The sequence below is a fragment of the Cyanistes caeruleus genome, chromosome 2, assembly GCF_971803275.1.
Source record: "Cyanistes caeruleus chromosome 2, bCyaCae1.hap1.1, whole genome shotgun sequence".
Taxonomy (NCBI): Eukaryota; Metazoa; Chordata; class Aves; order Passeriformes; family Paridae; genus Cyanistes; species Cyanistes caeruleus.
Genome location: NC_141702.1, coordinates 71,122,111 through 71,142,213, shown reverse-complemented (window position 1 = coordinate 71,142,213; position 20,103 = coordinate 71,122,111). Strand labels below are relative to the sequence as shown.

The 20,103-nt window shown below is 41.8% G+C and overlaps 1 protein-coding gene across 3 annotated transcripts in view; it reads left to right on the top strand.

The window, feature by feature from the left end:
* Window positions 1-1,304: 1,304 nt before the first annotated feature.
* The window catches only part of DISC1 (DISC1 scaffold protein), a 190,248-nt gene continuing 171,449 nt past the window's right edge, over window positions 1,305-20,103 (top strand). For 2 of the 3 annotated variants that reach the window (XM_086877818.1, XM_086877815.1), the window contains exon 1: window positions 1,306-1,429. In XM_086877818.1, the coding sequence (XP_086733944.1) occupies window positions 1,357-1,429 (73 nt within the window). In that variant the 5' untranslated portion in view covers window positions 1,306-1,356. Of the gene's footprint in view, window positions 1,430-20,103 lie in introns of all 3 variants that reach the window. The other variant, XM_086877817.1, reaches the window with a different exon arrangement.

Sequence of the window (20,103 nt, the reverse complement as noted above, 5' to 3'; positions counted from 1 at the left end):
AATTGGTTGAATCTCATATGGTTGGTGATTGCCCAGCCCCCTGATTTGTCAAGGTCTCTCTGCAGAGCCTGTCGGCCTTCAAGGGAGTCAACTGCTCCTCCCACCTTGGTATTGTTTGTGAACTTACTCAGTATCCCTTCCAGTCCTGCTTCCAAGATGTTTATGGCCACTTGAAACCAATGAATACCATTGTACACACAATGAATAACTGTACACACATCTTGCTAAATTCAGTGAGCATCTGACACGCAAAGCAGTGCCAGAGTAGGGCTCACAGTCACACGATGGCTCTAAGACCAAGCAATGCCCAGTACGGCTAAACCTGAAAACAAATTGTTTTCCAGGAGTATATTTGGTATCTATGTTTGGGATGTGTGAGATGGAGGCCATATATCTGTACGTGTATGGTTGTGTCCTTCACCTGGGGTGAATAACCCCAGCACTGGTATGGGTTAGGGGCTGACCTGACTTCTCTGTGGAGAAGGACCTGACGGCCCAGGTGGACAGCAAGCTGTGCGTGAGCCATGCCCACACCCATGTGGACAAGAAGACTGATGGAATCCTGGGATTGATTAGGAAGAGCAGTGCCAACAGGTCAAGGGAGGGTATCCTGCCCCTCCAATGAGCCCTGGTAAGGCACATCTGGAGTGCTGTGTTCAGTTCTGGGCTTCTCAGTACAAGAGGGACATGGAGCTCCTGGAGCAGGCCAGTGGAGGGATACAGAGATGATTAAGGGACTGGAACATCTCCCCTGTGAGGAAAGGCTGAGGAAGCTGGGCCTGTTCAGCCTCAAGAGAGACAACGGAGAAGGGGATATTATCCATGCTTTTAAATATCTGAAGGGACAGTGCCAAGAGGATGGAGCCAGGCTCTTCTCGGTGGTGCTGAGCAATAGGACCTGAGGCAACAGGCAGAAACCAATGCGCAGGAAATTCCACCTGCATATGAGGAAGAACTTCTTTACTCCGCGGCCAGGGGAACAGATTGTGCGAACACGTGGCGTCTCCCTCACTGGGGATACTCCAGAACCATCTGGACACAATCCTGTGCCATGAATGACCCTGCTTGAGCAGGGAGCTTGGACCGCTGTGGTCCCTTCCAATCCCACCGATTCCCTTCCCGCCTAACTTAGGGCTGCAGCCCTGAGGGAACCGAGCCCGCACAGCCCGACACCAGGGCGCGGGCGGAGCCCGAAGGGCCCGGCTTCCCTGGGGCCGCACCGCACCACCCACCCTCCAGAGCCGGTCCCGCCCGCCGCCCTCTCCTTCCCCAGGGCGGGGGAGCTGCCTGGGGCCCGCCCCCGGCGGGGAGTGGCCGGGCCAGGGCCGCTTTCCGCCCGCTGCGGCCGGGGCCGGGATGTGGCGGCCGCAGCCCCGGCCGGGCGGTACCGACAGGCGGCGCCGCGGCGGCGGGGACGCGGCGGGCCCGGGTGAGCGGGGGCCGGGGCAGCGAGGGAGGAGGCGGCGGGGTCCGGCCGAGAGCTCCGCAGGAGCTCCCTGAAGGCGCCGGGGGAGTGGGGCACCCCTCTCGGGGCTGGGGCTGGCAGCGCTGCTCCCCGCTGGAGGGGCCGGGCGGCTCGGCTGGATATTGCCCTCGGGCTGGGAGCGGCGGCAGCTCTAGGGAGTCGCGTTGAGTGTGGGGCGAATGTAATTCTGGTTATTTTTTTTTTTCTTTTTCTTCTTTTATTTATTTTTTTTATTTATTTTTTGTTAAAAAAACCCCAAAACCCCATGGATCTTTCATTTCAAAGTCCGAGAGTTTTAGGATTTGTTTTAGCTTTCTATTTTATTTATTTATCTATTTATTTATTTATATTTATATTTATTTATTTATAATTATTTTTTAATATTTGCTATTATATAAAATATATTTCTGTTATTATTTTTTAATATTTTTGAGCCCCTGGTGATGCTGGCATTTATTTCGCAGTCAATAATATTTCACAGCCTAAGAAAGGATCTTGCAACTTTGAGATAACTTCGCTATCATTTTGTTAACTCAGAAAATAAGATGCTTTGGTTTCGCTTCATCCCGTGTGAGTGCAATTTTAGTGATATGGGGGTATCAATGGTTTATTTGGTATCCTTTATGTGTTTCCTTAATAGCTAGCTGCAAAGAGGGAAGTAATGGTGCTCTTAGAAAAGTCACCTCCATTATGTCTCTAGTCCTGTCTTAAGGAAGAAAAAGAAAGCTGCCTTCTCAGTGGACACTCTGTGTATATGCTTTTATAAATAAATGAATTTTATAAGACTGTGACCTGTAATGTGGATGAACTGCTCTCCTTTTCTCTCAGAGCAGCAGCAATCAGCTGGTCTGAGCTAGGGCTGCCCTCCGTATCAACAGTGGTGCTGGCAAAAGGCTGGAGCTGAGATTTCTGGGGAAAAACACCTTTTCCTGGAGAACTGGGAAACATGTATTTCTCACTAGGTATGTCTGCTCTCTTTTGGATTGTTTAGGATTGGTGTTCTCCCAGCTCCATGAGTCCACCAAGGCTTTCTGCAAATGCTTCAGTCATCCTTGCCAACAGTTTAATAGAAAACAGCTCATTCCTGTTTTGGTAGTCCACATTAATTTTTTTGTAAAAAGTGCTTGAGTAACTTCTTGCTATACTTGTGAGCAGCAATTTAAGAGTTCTGCAGTGAAGTGCTTTTTATGCTAATAAAAATGAAGGCTTTCACAAAATATGCTGCAGAAGGTTTATCAACAAGTGCTGCTGCTAGTTCGAAGTAATGACTATTTTCAAAGAAATGAGTGAAGTTCCCTGGGATGAATTATCTTGTTTTGTCCTTTCTTGTTGGTTCATTTACTTGTTAATTTGCTATTGGCCTTACAGTAACTCCTGAAAATGGGAGAAATTCTACTTACTAAAACTTTCCTTGGTGTTTAAATATTGAAGTCCCTTTAATGATGCTGTAGGGTGTTCCCCTCTGTAATTGTTGAAGTTGAAACTGTTGCGGTTCATTCTGGGAAAGGCATTGACAGTAGTTTTCCAGTTGAAGCTACAGTATATTTTTCATTATTTGTAGGGCTTCTAGGCCCTTATGAAACTGCAAAGTAGGGGTGTTTAAAATAAAAACAAAAGGCTGAGTTTAGAGATTTGTGGTTACTGAAAATATTTGGATCGTGGCAAGTTGAAGGAATGTACGAGAACCACCAAATGCTTATGTGCAGTGTTTTATATACTTGAGATTAGGACCATATCTGATATGTCTTTTTTTATTCCCAGTGCTTGATCCTATCAGAGTTATCAATTTTCTTTATAGCTGTCTTTGAGACTGGGCACTGAAAATGGCACGTTCTCATACGCGTCACTAATGATTACAGCGCAGCATCACTCTAGAAAAACAGTCAGAGGCAAGTATTGTATTGCCACTGACTTCCTCCCTCTTTAAATTTAGATAAATCATTGTTTGTTCTCTTCAGTAAAGTGAAGTCAAAACTTTGGGCCTAAGCTGCTTCTGGTGGAATTGTAGTGGGTCCATGTAAGAAAAGGGGATTTATTAGCACCAGGATAAATTAATTGTGATGAACGGGAGGACAGAAAGCACTGCAAACAATGTTTTGTACTGACAAAAGCAAAAACCCTAAAGGTTAATTCTGACTTTGTTCACAAATTAGGCACACTTGGTTAGGCTTTTTTTGCTTGCCGTGGCTTGGGCCTTTGACAGCTGCTGAACCAGCTGACCTTTCAAGTGCGATTTGCTCGAGTGTGTGACGCCTCACGAGTGTTCCTTAGGAGTTATGATTTTTCCTTTTCCCATTTTAGCGTTGTGTTTCTTTGAGCGAGCCCCTCTTTCTAATTGAGCTCAGACAGGCTGTGACCTTTTATGGCTTTGGCCATATTGCATATTAATGATTTGTGTGGAAAGGAGATTTCTTACCTCCTTTGGAGTATCGGCCTCCAAGGTGAACGGGAAGGGACCTGTGGAGTTGCCATAGTGATTTCCAAGTTCATCCTTAGCATCTTGTGTCTTTTTCTAGAAAGCAGCCCTTTCATGCTGCGTCACTTAGATTAGGATTGAACCCAGGGTATGTTGTAATACTATTCAATATTCTTGAAGGAAAACTGCTGCAAAACCCTTATGTATTCGGAATGAATGCGCCCTTTGTAAACCAGCAGTCACACGAGGAAAAACTTGGCCCTCTGGCACTGAACAAAGGCTGCTGTTCCTATTTTAAACATGGTAGTATCCTTATTTGAAGGTGTCTCCTTAATTCTGTGTAGTGTTAACTAATACACCATGTAATTTTCTTTTTTCTTGTCCTTTAGCATATAGGTGTGGATTCCATTAAGAGCTCACCTGAAAAATGCTTTCAGGGAGAAATATTTCTTTATCAAGCCTGCAAGCTACTGATGCTGTGGGAGCTAAGATCCACTATGGACGTACTTTGTTTGCTAAACATGAGTCTTCTGTATGGAAATTGAATTAGCTATTGACATGGAGTTACTTCCCTATTTATTGATGCTGAGAATGTGAAGTGGCTTAATGAGTAATCTGAAGTCTGCAGGCAGAGGGGTGAGATCATGTGCTTGCTTCAAGTAGGGTTTCTTTGTTTGGTGTGATTCCTTTGGGACTCGTAGAATTTGGATTCTGCCTCCCTTTTGTATGTACTGTAAAATGCTGCTCACTGTGTTTCAGGCCCTCCTTCATCTCACAGCCAAGCTTCCTTCCAGAACACCTATTATCTCTGTGTGATATATTTCTAATTGGGACCCAGCTGTCTAATGAGTATGATCAATGGCACTTGCTGATTTTTCTCACCCCCTCCTCCCTGCCTCTCTTGCTGCCTTGCAAATAGGTGTCATAGTTGTGTCACCCTGGTGTCAGGGTAAATTGCCCTGTTACTCTGCTCTTTTTGCCCTCTGTCACTCTGTTTATTCAAAACACTGTCAAGTGTAAAAAACCCCAAATAAATTAGATTTTACCTTGAATAGTAAATATTTACATCATAAACAGCTGTGTACTCAGAATAAGGGATGGAAGATGTTTTCTTAGTACTGCTTTAGCTAGCTCCTTTAAAGTTGTGTGCCCTACCTGTGTTTATGGGTTGAATGAAAGAGCAACCAAGCCAGAACTACAACTGTATAGAAATTTGTTAAACACACTGTACATATACTTAGATTATAAAATCTCCTTGGGAAAGAGCTGTGTGGGAAAAGTGGCTCCTTGAAATTAAGAGCAGAATGGATGTGATGTGTGTGACCTTTCTCTGTTCTCTTCAATGGCTGAAGAGTTGGTTGTTTGGAGGGATGTAATGTGCTCTTGTTGAAAGTTTTCCTTTGCTGGGCTGAGAGGTCAGTGGGACAGGAAACCATTACAAAAGAAAATATCTTAGTAGGGAGACTTTGAGGCAACCTGTGGAGTGAAAAGTCAAGAGGTTGATAGTGAGTATTGTAAAACTAAATAAATTGAAAGGGTTAGTATCTGGGAGAGAGACAGGAACTGGGAGTTGATACCATTAGATTTTTCTGAATGGTTTTGAAAGTCTCCAGATCTGCGTAAGCTGAGTCATGTGGCATTGGTGTAGCTTTTCAAGACCTTGCTTGATGGTGAATAATAATAGTGATGGAATATTAGAATCAGATAATGGTGATGTTTTGAATGTGTCTGTAGATAACGAAGTTTGTCAATGGCTTCACTACTTTACTGATTAAGCTAAGGGTGAGCACTACAATCCCTAGCTCAGCTCACCTACCTGACAGCAATTTGAGTTTAAATCACCAGTCTGATGATGGTGAAAATCATTGGACTGGTCTGAAAAATATGCTTTAAGCAATAAAGGAAACCATTTTTAATGTCCTTTTGTTTTGTTTTTGGGAAGCCAACAACTCTCCAGAGAGCATGGGAAGGGGAAGAATGGGTTTTTTCCATGATAGTAAACTGCTTTCTTGCTGTTTTAGTGGGATACTTAAAGTGTTTTGTTTTTGTTACGGTGGTAAGCGTTCTTCCCACTGACAATCCAGCTTAGTCATATGGGCTATCATTACTGCAGATATGCAGGCACTTGGAATGGTGCTGGAGGAGGCTACTTGCAAGGCCAAATGCTTATAGCCACAAGCTTTTCCTTTATGTTATGGCTGTCTAATTCTTGTGGTTGTTTGTTCCCTTTCCTCCTCACGTAAATGTTCTACTTCAGGGAAACACCACAAGGTTCAGAGAAGGAACATCCCTGAGCCTGTTCAGGGTGGTAAATTGAGGTAGCCTCAGCTCCATAAAATAGCTGACTTCTTGTTGCAAGAGCTAGGCTGATCATTTAAACTTAATTTCCCCCTGTTGTTAGAGAGCATGGCTTTGGGGACAAGAGCTTTCCATTCTCTGTTAGGATTTTGGACAAAGATAGTTACTGAGGCAGGAATGAGATTGAATTTCCTTGTGCTGGTCTAGGTTTCAGGTGCTTCCTGTTGCTAATGGCCCGTGGAGATCCCGTGATGGAGGGAAATGGGCAGCACAGCTGCTTGCTGGGGCTTGGCTTTTCCCATTTAATGCGCAGTGCATTATCCCGTCGGTGTTTGCACTGATAGCTCAAGCTGAGCTGTGGCTGGGTGGCATTCCCAGCTCTGCTCCTGAAGAGCCATAGGCACACCAGTCTCAGGAGGGCGTGATACACAGCTGCTGAGTTTGGTGATATTTTACATTGCTGTAGTAAGATTTCCTTGCTGAGAACTTCTCTCTGGTTGCTGTGTCTCCAGTGGGAGCAATGTGGATAGGGTGGTGATATCTGTGCTTCAGCAGTGATGTGGGGTGTCAGGGGCATGAGGTGCTCTTGCACACCTTGGATGGTCCCAGGCTATGCTGCCACTGCAGTGGGACAGCACTGTTTTAGCAGGTCTGAAACTTTGCTCGTGTCCTGCCAGAACCCTTGCTTAGGAGAGCAGGACATTTTAATCTGTTCGGAGCAGGGAAAACCTTGAGGAGACCCTCACTGAAATTGTGTAAGAAGGATCTGATTACTGTTGCCTGGGGTGCAGGACCAGAACAGCTGATCCTCTGTGTGGTTTTGCTCCCAAAGTAGTTAATAATCAACAGGTGTTGTGTTTCCTTTTCCCCTGGGGAGCTTGCACATGGTCATGGTGAGAGAGCTGCTGTAGTGTTCCCACACTTGTGGTCTGCTGGGGACTTGTACAGACTTGGCTGTGAGAGAAGAGCTACTCCAGTTAATGGTTTCCTCTGAGCAGTCCCTCAGAACTGGATGTCTGCTTCCTATGGAATGAAGTTTAGTGGAAAATCCAGTTTTGTCAGGGGGTCTCAAGTTGCTGTAAGGTAAGAAAAGATCAGCTTCCGCTTCTTTTTTGTGTATGCACTGAGCATATGACATACTAGCAATATGTGTTCTTTTAAATGGTTGCAAATTTTCCTGCTATTGGCTTTTGCCAATGACAAAATTTTCCATGGGATCATCTGTTCCAGGATCAAGTTAGGATCCATTTCATGTTAGCCAAGGAGATGCTTTCTTCCCACCTTGAGTTATGATGTAGATTTTTCAGGAGTAGATTTGTAATTGTCTTTTCCTGTGTGAGGAAGGACTGTGGCAGGTAAAAACCAGCACTGCTGTTTTGGGAACAATAATGCATAACACTTCTGATTGCCATTTGTGAAACCGACTGGCTTGCCCTGTTGTACTTCAAGGCCTTGTGTTTATCTTTCAGAGTACAGTTAGTAAGGTTTTCCATCTTTGGGTTAAGCAGGCTAACGACTAACCATCTTGGGTTAGTAGTGTATATTCATATCATTCACTTTCTGAATTAATTTCATATTATTTTTAAATACTTTACCTTTGTTACAAGTAGAGAGCATGGTGTGTTGCAACTGGTTTGCTGTGTTTCTGGTGAGTTTGGTGTGGCACTGAATTTCTTGATTAGAGTCCAGACTTTTCTCCTTGATCTTGATGCACATGCACTTCTTGTGTTCCTGCTTCGTGTGCTGCCATGGCTTAGTGAAACTCCGTGTGCTTTGCTTAGGCATACAGTTGGAAGTGTGACCCTTGCAGGTTTAGATTGGCTGTGGTTTTAATGCTGAGAGGCCAGTGTGACTCCTCAGTGCAAGCCATGAGAAGTACATGGGGTTGCTGTCTTTCCTGCAGGTCTCTTTGGAGTAATTGTTCTAGATGTTAGTTGGCTAAAAGTGATATCTAATGGCTTGGAAATCATGATATAAAATATGAGAGGAGTTTTTTAAAAGAAGGATTACAAGGCAGGGGGCAAGTTGGGAATAATACCAGGAGTAATAATAATCAAAATCAATCTGGTGAAGACAGGGCAGAGGATATAAGGATTTCTGGGTAGCAGCCTGTGTACATATTTTGAGTGCCAGCATTGCTAAGTAGTGGAAGAAGAGAGACCAGCCTCAAAAATCCCTCAAATTTCTACCAAATCAAGAAAAAGAAGATATAGAAATAGCTGTGTTTGCTACTTAATTCAGTTAAGGTGTAGATCTCTGGCACAGTTTTGGCTGCCTGATACATCTGTGTTGCAGAGTATTCAGGTGTGACTTTTTACATGCCCAATAACAGCTATAATCAGACTTCATAGACTGGATAGCATAGAGGAAGTATTCCCTGGGCAGAAGTGGTCTCCCTCCTTCCTTTGCTGGGAAATTTGTGAGAGAGGCAGGTTTTGCTGCAGCTGTTCAGATGTGATGTTAGGTTTTTAGTGTGTAATGCCCTTAGCACCATTTAAGGGATTATGTTTTTGAAAGGGAAGTGTCTTCAGAGAGTTGTAGTCTCACAGATGGCTCCATCTTGTCTTCCAGTTGGCAAGCAGCCTAGGAACAGGTATCAAAATAATTTTTAATATAGCAAAGAGAAATGCTTGCCAATGTTTGTACATTGGCAATAAAAAGCCTCAGTAATAAAGATTTTGTGAAATAACTGCAATAGATCAAAGTGACATTTAGGTGATGCTCATGAGCATAATTTAATTGCCAGCTAACTACTAAAGGCCTGCTGCTGTGGAACAATTGGAGCTCCTGTGTTGTGCTTTGCTGTATCTGTCTTCCTTAAGGCCCTGACCATCACTGAAGCTTGTAATTTCTCTCTCTCCGTGAGAACAATGGATGCCTAAATGTTGTTTGAGAACTTACTTATTTCTAGTATTGAACTTTATTCTGGATTTTATTTATAGAAAGTGAGCTGTTTTCAGCTTCTGGAATGTGATGGAACTATTGTTTGCTGGTGTCTAGTGACTCCTTTGTGGAGTTATAAATTAGAGAAGTTGTTTTTTTGCAAGGTTGGATGCATCTCCACAGATGAAACTCTTGAACTTTTGTTGTGGGTATAGTTAACTACTGGAATAATGAAAATCTTGAAACATGTATTTAAACCTTAGAGGTATGTTAGGATAGTTTGGGTTCAAGGAAACCTTAGATGATCTCTGATCCAATTCCCTGCTCAAAGCAGACTGACTCTGGGGTTGTGTCAGGTTGCTCAGAGCTTTTATCTATTTTATATATTTTATATTGGGCCTTGAAAACCTCCAAGGATATTACAGCCTCTCTGAGTAGCCTACTTCACTTCTTGGCTGCCCTCAGGGTGAAAAAGTTTTTCTTTGTATCCAGTTGGAAGCTTTCCTGTTTTTAGTTGTGTCCATCTCTTTCTTGTTCTGCGCCTCTGCACTGCTGTGTGTGGATTGCTGTCATCCTCACTATTGTTGTGTGGCATCTTCAGAACATTGCTACTAGTGGAGGATAATTAGAGTAATTTCTGACATCTTTAGAAGTCTTGGAGTAGCATGCTTGCGTTTTTTGATTTACTTTCCTTCCTATAGCATAAAATAGCACTGCACTTAATGATATTTACTGTTGCTGCAAATATATCTTTATACCCAAAGAGGGCATTCTAACCTTAAGGATGTTCTTAGTTCTGCCTTCCTGGCTTTCTCTGGTACAGAGTCCTTGCTTATGACTCAGACTTTAGGTAATTTAAGACATTTCATATGTTTTTGCTCAGTGAATCATTGTGACACTTTTATTGTTCAGAAATGAAAATCTCAGTCTTCTCTGTATCTCTCAAGGTTTTGTTGTCGTCTCTTGGCTTTTGTAAGGCTAGTCATGGAAGGTGTTCCTGCTCACAGAGGGCTGGAGAGAGAGGATGCTTTCTAGGTTGAGCAACTATGGCAAGTACATTCAAAATACTGTGAGTTTTCCTTTCTGCCTAGTCAGGAGAAAATTTAAAAGGTTTCCAGCAGAAAGGTAGCACTGTTTCATTCAGTAGTTAAAGTGTCAATTAACTACTTAGGTGTATAAACTATCTTAGTGTATTTACTTGACACAGGTATTTTTTACATCTATTTTCCAGTCTCAGATCTCAGACTTGTTTAGATTTTGAGTACAAAAACACAGATGGGTGCAAGTCATTACAGATTGAGTCCTCTAAATATGATGTTTGTATTTGCTTCATGTTTCTGGTGAAAAATGTAAGTTAAACCTGAAGTTTCCAGTAAAAATTCGCCAGACAGAATAGCATTATTGCAGGGTCTGCCTCAAGGGGACCTGCGACTCTAAGGTTTGATAGCTTAGATAATAGAAAGATAAAATTCTATCTGAGTGCTGTTTTTAGATCTCCAACCTTTTCCATGAAGACAGGAGTTCTAAGGGTACAAAGCTTTAAGTGTACTCTGATAGTGAAAATACTTAGCTGTCTTTCAGGAGTCCTGTGTTAGTCCTTTGTTCTTCTGTCTTGGGCATGCTTTGTGACTGGGATAAGTTGTGTAGTTTCTGGTTCTGCTTCATGGTCTGCTTCAACCACAAAGCAAATGCATCAGATTACTGCTGTACCTCAGAACTCATGAGATCAAATGTCTCTGAAATTGCATTGCTTTCCTCGAAAGGAAGCTACAGCAGTTCTGCTGAGTTCTGCTGCTACTTCTTAATAACAATACTTTTCAGGAGTATTGTGTGTAAACCTGAAAGAAGCAGAAGAAATCCCTAATTAGACAGGGACCTATCCCAGATACCTGAAAGGGCTATGAGCTACCTTGCACAGGTCCCTGCTGATCTTGGATTATGAATTCAGGCTTTCTAAACCACATAATATAATAGAAAACCCCAGTATTGGAAGTAATGAGTTAACAATCTGCATTTATTCTGGAAAATTATCTGAATGGCACTCAAAGTTTTCCTCTGCCAAGCTTTTTGTTACTGAAGCAGATCTGTTCAGGTGTGTGTGTTTAACACCATATGGTACATTCTGCACCTTCTTTATCCACTTAAAATGCTAAGATGGATCTGGAATATGTTGACCTGAAAAACTGTTCACTGGCTTTTAATACAGAGAATATTTTTGAGAGGTCTGATTTCTGTGTTGACTTCTTTTTTTATTTTTAACTTGAAGTATTTTGCTGAAGACTTTGTTTCAGTGCAGTATCCTGCGGAGTCCCTGGCACTCAAGAAACAAGCTGTGTCATATAGGGGTACAATTTCTTTGAAGATTATTACTGTGCTTTCATTTGCTTTGATAATAAAAGCAGATGGGTAAGGTTCAACAAAAGGTGGCAGATACTATGGGTTTGTACTTAGGTAGTAGTACTTAGTGAATCACAAATAGTCTGTGACAGAAATATGTTAAAAAAAAAAAGCTTGGCAGAAGTCTGTGCTTTTGTTGAGCAGCACAGACATGTGTTAATAAGAGTAGCCTGTATTATTAGCTAATGTATGTTAGCCCAGGGAGAATGTCAGAGTAAATTGTGACAGGTAATTGTCTTGATTTCCTAGATATGAATAGAAGTGATTTACAATCATGGGAAAGAAGCTCTTACAAGAGTGTTTTCATTGAGATGATGTTTAAGGGGATGAATAGAGTCAGTGTGCCTTTGGAGTGAGGTTTGGTTTAGATTGTCATACAAACTCTGTGTGCTGTGAAAGATGTAAAAGAAACCCTGAGAATTGTCTGAAGTTCTCGTAGCCAAAAAGCTGAGCAACTGGAGAGAAGTGATGAGGTCAATGAACACAGCTGAAGTGGGGCTGGGCTTCTTTTAAATGCACTTGGGGAAGCCTAGAAAATTCTGAGCCCTGCTGACGGACTGTGTAAAGCAGGAAGGCTCTCCACCTAGGAAGGGATGGGGTGGGCTGAGGAGGTGGAGGGCCTGGAAGCTCATATGAGGAGGATTTCTGGGGGTAAGTTGAGACATGCTTGTTTGCTGTTGTGAGAGAAATGCTGTTAATGGGGCTGGAGGGAGGCTTGTGCATGTTGGTGACAAAAAGGAAAGATTGGAAAGGACCAGAGAAGCAGCATTGATGAAATTCGTGTTGGGAATTCATGTTGTTCCAAGCCAAAGTATCTCTCTTTGGCTTGGAACACTGCTCAGGAGCTTTGTGGGTGCTTATCATTGTAGACTGTGAAGTGTGACCTGTCCAGGGTTTTTGTCAAAGTTCCAGAGCAGCAATTGGAAAGATTCTGGATCAACTCTCTTTTTCACTTGAAGAGAAATGAGCCCTTGGTTTGGAAGAAGTAACTGGGGAGCAATGATTGAAATGCAGTGAAAGTCGGTGTGAAAGAAGGCAGGGTTTGATGGGAGCGGTGGAAAGCATGTGCAGTGTTGGTATTAGGAGTTAGGATGGGGACAAAAATGAGTGAATGACAGTCACAGTAGACTGTTGGTGTTTGGTGATGTCCTCTCAGTCTAGGGTCTGACTGGCTGCTGCTTGACTGTATTCCTTGATCCTTGTCTGCTTTTGGTGGCCATGGCTTTTGAAGGCATGTGAGCAGGCTTTGGTCCTGTTGAGTCTTCAGTCTCCAGTTCTGGTGTGAGGTGCACGGGGTTACTCTCAGCTCCTGCCTGAAGCTGAGCAAGCAGTTGCTCAGATCTCTGTGTTTCTGCCACAACCTGGTGAGGTGGGTTGGAAATAGCAGGTTTAGCCTCTAATGCCAGGGCTCCTACATGGGAAGGTATGGAGAAGTAGCTGTCTAATGATGGTGGTTGCCTCCTTTGAGTACTTTCAATAGCTTTTCCAGCTGTTTATTGAGGTTTTCTCAACCTTTGTATTGACAGCTGTTGTCCCTCTGTGCTGCCACATCTGCTAAATTCTGTTGTCCAGTGCAATTACCTTCTAGAGAGAACCCCTGTTCTTTCCTGGAATGTTAATTTTTTAAAACTTTTCTTAAAGGATATCTGGCTTTATCTAGGCAGAGTGTCTTCTGACCCACTGTATTTAGAAGGAACTGTGATTTCTGCCAGAAGTGTTCCTGCCTGTGGTTAGTACTCTGCTGCTGTTTCAGCAGTCTCTGCTATAGTATTTCTTCCATAGCGTATTCATAGATAATCTCAGAATTTCATCTGAACAACCTACTTTTCTCCTCTGTGCTAGAGGAAAAGGATATAGCTGACGTCTTCACTTTTGTGTTCTGGGGCCCAGTAAAACAAACTTCCAGCTTCTGTTTTGTCTGCCTACAGCCTTGGGTAAGGGTTGTAAAGGCTGAGCCATATTCTCAGTGAAGATCTCAAAAGGGATATCATGTGTGTCTTTCCCACTTGCCAGTGAAGGTCTCTGAGGGAGCTGTGCTCTGCTTGCTGGAACGCAGTTTCACCCCTCACAAGCTGTAACATCTGCAGACTGACGGTGCTGAGCAATCTGCTGGTGTTTGGCAAGGACTTGCATTAACTGAAGCTGCTTGTGCAGGCATTGAGGACAGAAAAGTGGTGCTGCAGGTTGTGCCTCGTGGGTTCACCGGAGAATCTTCGTCTCGCCACTCGGAACGGAAATTTGTTGTCAGCTGGCAAAAGTACAGCTCACACAATTGCTGCTGCAAACAGCAAAGAATACCCAAGGGCAGAAATTGTGTCAGAGCATAAAGAGCTGCAGGGCTTCACGTAAAGCCCAGAGACTTTGTTTTCAGGGGAGCAGGGTGAGGGAGCAGCACCACTTCTTTGCCTTTCTCCTAGCTACAGGTTGGCCTCATGTCCTGGGCATTGCTGTAACTGCAGTTTGTGCCTGTGCCTGACTTTCGCAGTGTCTTGTATTTAATCTGCATCCTGAGGTGCTGTGCTTTCTGTGGGAATTTAGTGTTCAGCTTTCCTGATGTCTGGAGCTCCATTCGATCTCTGTTCTTGCCTAGACAGCATGGACATTGCATCTGGCAGCCTGACTGGGGCTACAAGGTGAACTTCCTTTAGCAAGCGAAGGAGGAACATTTGTCCTGGGACTTTGATATTAAATTGTAAAGCTAAAAGCCTTCTCACTCCTCACCCTTGGCAATATAGGAGCTGCCACGTTGTTTTATTTTCATTATATGTGATCACTACTGAGCTGTTAAGAGAAAATTACTTTCTATTTCAGTAAACTCAATTCTGGTTTCAGACTGACTGTGCATCAGATGCTTAATTTGGAACCCACTCTCTTGGTGAAATTAAAAATTCAAATCTCCAAGCTGGAGCATTCAAACTGTGCTTGAATTAGAAATTGACTGCTGTCAATGTGCTCTCACACTTCACTTTTTTTTTTTTTTTAATTCCTCCCTCCCCTCCCCCCTGATGAGTTTTATATTAGAGTCTCGGTGTAGATGATCTGACTGAGCAGAAGTAGTGGGAATCCACACTGTCACTCTGTAGACAGAGTGATGAAAGAGAAGTGTGGTGTGTTAAATAGACCATTTTTGAAAAGGACTATTGTGTACTGATTCCATAGTTCCTTGAGTGTTTGGCAAAATCACTTTATGGGCTATGACTGCAAACTCATTAAGTGTAGTTTGCAAATTAATTTAGGACCTAAGAAAACTTCACAGTTTCTATGCAACATCCTTGCTCCCCTATTTCTGTGTCATATTTAAAACTGTTGTCAGATCTTGACTGAAAGGATCCGTTTCTCTCCACTTAAGGCATTTGCATGGGCTGCCTCTACAGATTTTTGTATTGGAACTGGGAACAAAAGAGTTTTTCCTCAGGAAGAACAACAAAACTTGCACACACCCACACCCCACCTCCTGAAATAAGCATTGGTTCTCTGTTGTGAATATTCTCTGTAGGCTTGCAACTTGTGTGTCCATCTGCCTCTTTGGAAAGCGGGTAAATTATTCTCAATAACTTCACTATAAGTTAAAAGGAAATTTACCCACAGGTTTGGAAAAAAATTGGGCTGGATATTTTTGGGGAAGTGTCTTCTGTTATTCACTGTGCTGAAGGCGGCCAGTGCTGGTACTGGTTTGTTTTTCCAGGCCTGCTTGTGTTCATCCTTGGGATGTTTTGTTGTTCATCAGACAGGATGGATCACTGAGCTGGTGATGACTGGGGAGCCTGGGAACTGTTCTCTTAGGCAGCTGATGATGTGAGTTTGGCAGTTCTAGCTGGCCAAGGCAGGTATCAGTGTGTTGGGTGGAATACATCAGTGAGTTGTGTAAGGAGGTTTGGAGAGTGATTGGGTTGAGGCTGATCAGCCAGAGATGAATTTGGAAGGTGAAGTGTAGTAACAAATATGCAATTAAGGAAAGGGTTATTTCTCTTACTCCCCTGACTAAATAGATGATTGTTACTGACATGGGAGGTGTTTGTTATTCACCAACTTACTTTTTGGTAGACTTTTTTTTTCTTTCTTAGTGTTAAGGCTAGACCAGGTTTAAACTGGTTTTTTTCCTTAATTTCCTGAGGTGTGAAAAATTTGATGGATGTGTTAATATTGGCTGATTGTATTCTAATTCTAGAGAGAGGTGCTGTAGTTTCATCAAATGGCTTAAAATGAGTTGTTGCATTAAGAAGGTAAGTGGCTTGATAGTAACAACTCAGTGATGTGCATTATGGGAGTGTGTCAATAAAAACAGAATTATTTAAACCCTGGCTAAAGAAGAGCATTCTGACTTTTACAATGCACAACTCTTTGAAGTGCCTTGTAATGAAGAATGGAAACTGACATGCATTTAATGATCTCAGAGAATATGTTATTTGTGACATTTTGGGAATTTAACAGTTGAGTAACTGTTGAACCCAGTCTGTGACATTAAACATCACAGAAAGCCTTGGTGAGGAAATAATGTGTGTCATTATACCCAATACAATGTAACTCAGCCCTGCTTCTCTCTGTAGATACACTTTATGGAACTTTAGATAAACCACAGTTATACTTAACAGTAGGTGAGATGAAAGAGCTGAGGGAGACCTTTTTCCTTTTAGGAGTTCGGAAACCTTTATTTGAAAGTGACTTTCAGGGAAAGCTTATTTGTGCAAAGAGGTGGTACTTGTTTGTTTCAATATGGGCTGTGTTGAGATCAGTGCCATCTTACTTTGGACATTTAGTGGTGCCTTTGAAATTCAGTGAATGAGTCAAACTATAACTGATTAGGAACTTTGCAACTTCCAAATATTTAGCATATTTCTGTGATGTGGGAACTGAACAGTAATGGTTACTGTCATGTCAGATTGATCTCCAAGAATGGTCCATTTTTATTTCTGATAGCTTAAACATCTATGTGTGTATGTTTGTAAATTATAAATATTTGAAGCTCCCTTACTTTGTTTGTATATGGTTTGATGCAGGTGTTTAGGGCTTCCTTAAGAGAAGCAACACTACAGAAATGGCTTGGAGCAGTGCTTTGATAGTTGGCTTTGAATATGACTGAATACCTTTTCTTCCACATCACAGTTACCACCCGCAAATGCTCTGAAGATGAATTTGTTATTCTAATAAAAACAAACTGGTATAGTGTAGGTGTATTCAGATAGTTGAGCTACCTTTAAAACTTCATCTATAATTTCTCACTTTCAGGGAGAACTTAAATGAACTCACAAGCATTCTGCATCACATGCTTAAAGCAGGAGTGAGGAGGTGATCACTTCAGAGTTTCTGTACTGATCTATAAAATTCTATTGGAATAGCAAACATACAATGTATTTGCACCTTTTCATCCACAGATGCTATTAGAACATTTGGTCAGAAAACCTGAACTGCCACTTTTGTGGCTGAAAACAAAGACTGATGATCTAAAATAAATTAGATGTCTGTTTTGCTGTCCTTTAGTGTCAGGCTGGGTACGAGAGAATGTGCTTTTTCCATCTGTGTGAAATGCTCTTAGACTTCACCTCTCCCTCTTTCATCTCACTGGTGCAACTAAGATGTGAACAGCATTGTTTTACAGCAATAGACTATTTTATTTTTCCCTCTGCTCTGGATCTGAGCTGACATTTTGCATGAAATGTTGATCATCAGGAGGGATTATGATGTTGAAAGAGCTGTTAAGAATATTTCTGAGCTTTCATAGTTAAATTTGAAGTAATTTGTACGTATTTGTCATTAAATATGTTACATCATCTTCTAAGATTGTAAAATATATATTTTAAAATTTTGATTTTTAATATTACAAGTTAAAGGCTCTTCCATTTGTGGCTTTTCAGTGTGTCATACAATGCATGACACACTGTAGTGTAGTGTCTTAAAATTGCCTTAGGTTGTTTCTATTCTGATAATTTTGTAGCTAATTGCCAGCAAGTTATTTGATGTTCTTCAAACTGAGGTAAGATGAGAAAAATTTAAGGCCTGTTTTTTTTTTTAAATTTTTTTTTATTAACAAGCGAGCTCAATCAGTTCAGTGTAATTTCTCTGACATGCAGACAAGGCAAGCTATGGTTGGAAGGCAGTGCAGAGAAGGTTTATGTAGCTGTATTTCAGATATGTAATAATAAACAACTGAAATTATTCTAATGTTGATAATGGGGATGAGGCACAAAGGTAAACAGTGCCCAAACAGTACACCCAAGGCAATAGTAACTTCCTGGCTGGGTTTTGTGATGGCTGAGGGCACTGTGAGTGCTCTCTAGCTGGACCTGCAGACCAGGCTTCCCCTCATCCTTTAGGGAAGGTGTGTCTGTGTTCATGTTGGTCCCAGCTCTGTCCACCCTGCCTTGCTCTCAGGGGCAGGCACATTGGGACAAAGGACCTGCACGTGTCTCCCCTCTGGATGGCTCGTGGCTTGTCCCAACTCTAATTCCCAGTATAACTTGGGCAGTGCTCTGTTCTGGTACCCAGGTAAGTGGTGTGTGCTGTTGGATGGGCTCACCAGGAGGTAGACCTGGAGTCTACAGAGGAACTGAATGCCAAACTTGTCTAGAGGGCTACCTGTGAACCTTGTGAGGAGTGCAGAGATGCATGGGCTCCTTCAGGACACTGGAATTGTACAGAGACACTGGAATTGTACAGAGCCCCTTTGGCTTCAATAATTTTTAGGATTGCATCCAGTTCACTTGGTATGAATATCAAATGCTTTGGCCAATTTAAACCTTATTTACACTAGCTTAGTTTAAATTTGGTGTTTAAAGAGCTGTAATTATCTGTCTACTTTAGAAATTCATAGTGATTTAGTGAGATCAATTTTAAACTGATTTTAATTAAACCAGAGAACCTTTAGTGTTTTAACAGATGAGCCCTGTGACAGGCCTTTTTAAAGGGCCATGGAGTATATGCAGCCTTAGAATGACTCTTTTATGCATGCCTGATTTCTTCTGCTGAAGTAAAATTTAGGCTATTTTTTTTTTTTTTATATAAGCAAAAAGAATTAAATTTTAAAGGGCGTTCAGTTCTTGTTTTCTTGCTCCGAGAGTGATTCCTGTTTGTTAAGACTTCTGTTAAATTACTCCCAGTACAGCATTTCACTGTCTTCTTATGGTAGACAGGCTGATGGACTCTGTGACCTTTTTTACTTCTGATTTCTGTGATGCTTTTTTTTCCTCAAACAAAAGAAAATGTAAGAGACTGCTGGGATATTCTAATTTATGGTGATAGGAAGCAGAATACAGAAACTTAACTGCAGTCCCGTGCTGAGATGTGCCACTATTCTAGTATATGGAAAATGTATAAATTGCTTTTGTTGAAGGTTATTTGGAGAGAATATAATGAATGTTGAGGAAATTCTCCTGGGAAGTTTCAGTTCTAATGCTTAAATTCTTGTATAGGATGTTGTCATAGTGAGGTGTGTATGAGGCCTGTGTAAGGAGCTGCTGAGGAGTTTAGATTATGTGCATATCAGTGTAAAAACTGACAAAAGGTTGAGAGTAGTGAGGAATATTAAATGTAAAGAAAAAACTCTGAAACTTGTGTTTTTGTAAGAGCTCTGTGTGGGTGATATGAATATTTCTAACATCCAATTGATTCTGTTTCTGTGAGTAGAGGGCAGCTAATAGAGGGCATAATTCAGCTAGGCATCAGATCCACTTGAAGGCTCATTCTGGCAAATAGGTCCAGTCAATATCTTTTTGTGTTATGAAATGGATGACAGTGCAGAGCTTGTATTCCCATTGATTCCCATTGTGCAGGACAGACAAATGGAATACCTTTTAACTAGCAGTAAATCCATGAGAGAATGAAAGTAGTCATCATGTAATCTTTTGCCAATAATGCATATATAAAAATATGCAGAAAACACATTACATACACAGAAGACACAAGACATTAAATTCTGATCTCCCACTTTTAATGTTTACTGTGGTATTTTTATCTTGTTTGTGTGGGGTTTTTTGTTTTCCTATTTTCTGCAAACAGCAAATTTATATTTTCATCCTTGTGAGGAAACCAAGTTACTGAGCAGAGGCTGCTTCTTAATGACATTAATACTTCAATAATTCTACGAATTAATAGTTTTCTAGGATTGGTGGTTCTTCATGCAGAGCTTTTCCTTTAGCTTGACATTTTGGACAATAGGTAGTATAAATCTAAGTGACAACGTGTACAATATCTCACTAGATCCACATCTGCAACCACAGGGTGTTACAGTTGCATCTGTTATGGCAGCAGAGTCTGAACCACTTGCTACTCATAGTGTTGAAACATGGATATGAACGCAAGAAACTGAACACTCAGCAACAGCAGGTTATGAACAAAATTGCTTTGTGATCACGGCTCTCACAATTTGGATGCAGATTCACTCCTATCTTAGATTTGGATCAGAGAAACTTAAACCAAGTTTCTGCTTCAGCATGCTGTTAAGCAAGTTGAGAATGGAAAAGCAGAGTGATCCTGTGAATAGGGAAGATGATGTGATACCCAGGTTTATGTCCTGATGGAGGAGCTTGTTAGTGAGTTCACTTAAAAACAGGTTCAAACTCTTTAGAAGGTGAATGAATACACGCTGTGTTCTCTGTCTGCAGTATGGTCAGTGTCTGTGTTTTGTTGAGATGGAAAAAGATATGCTGCT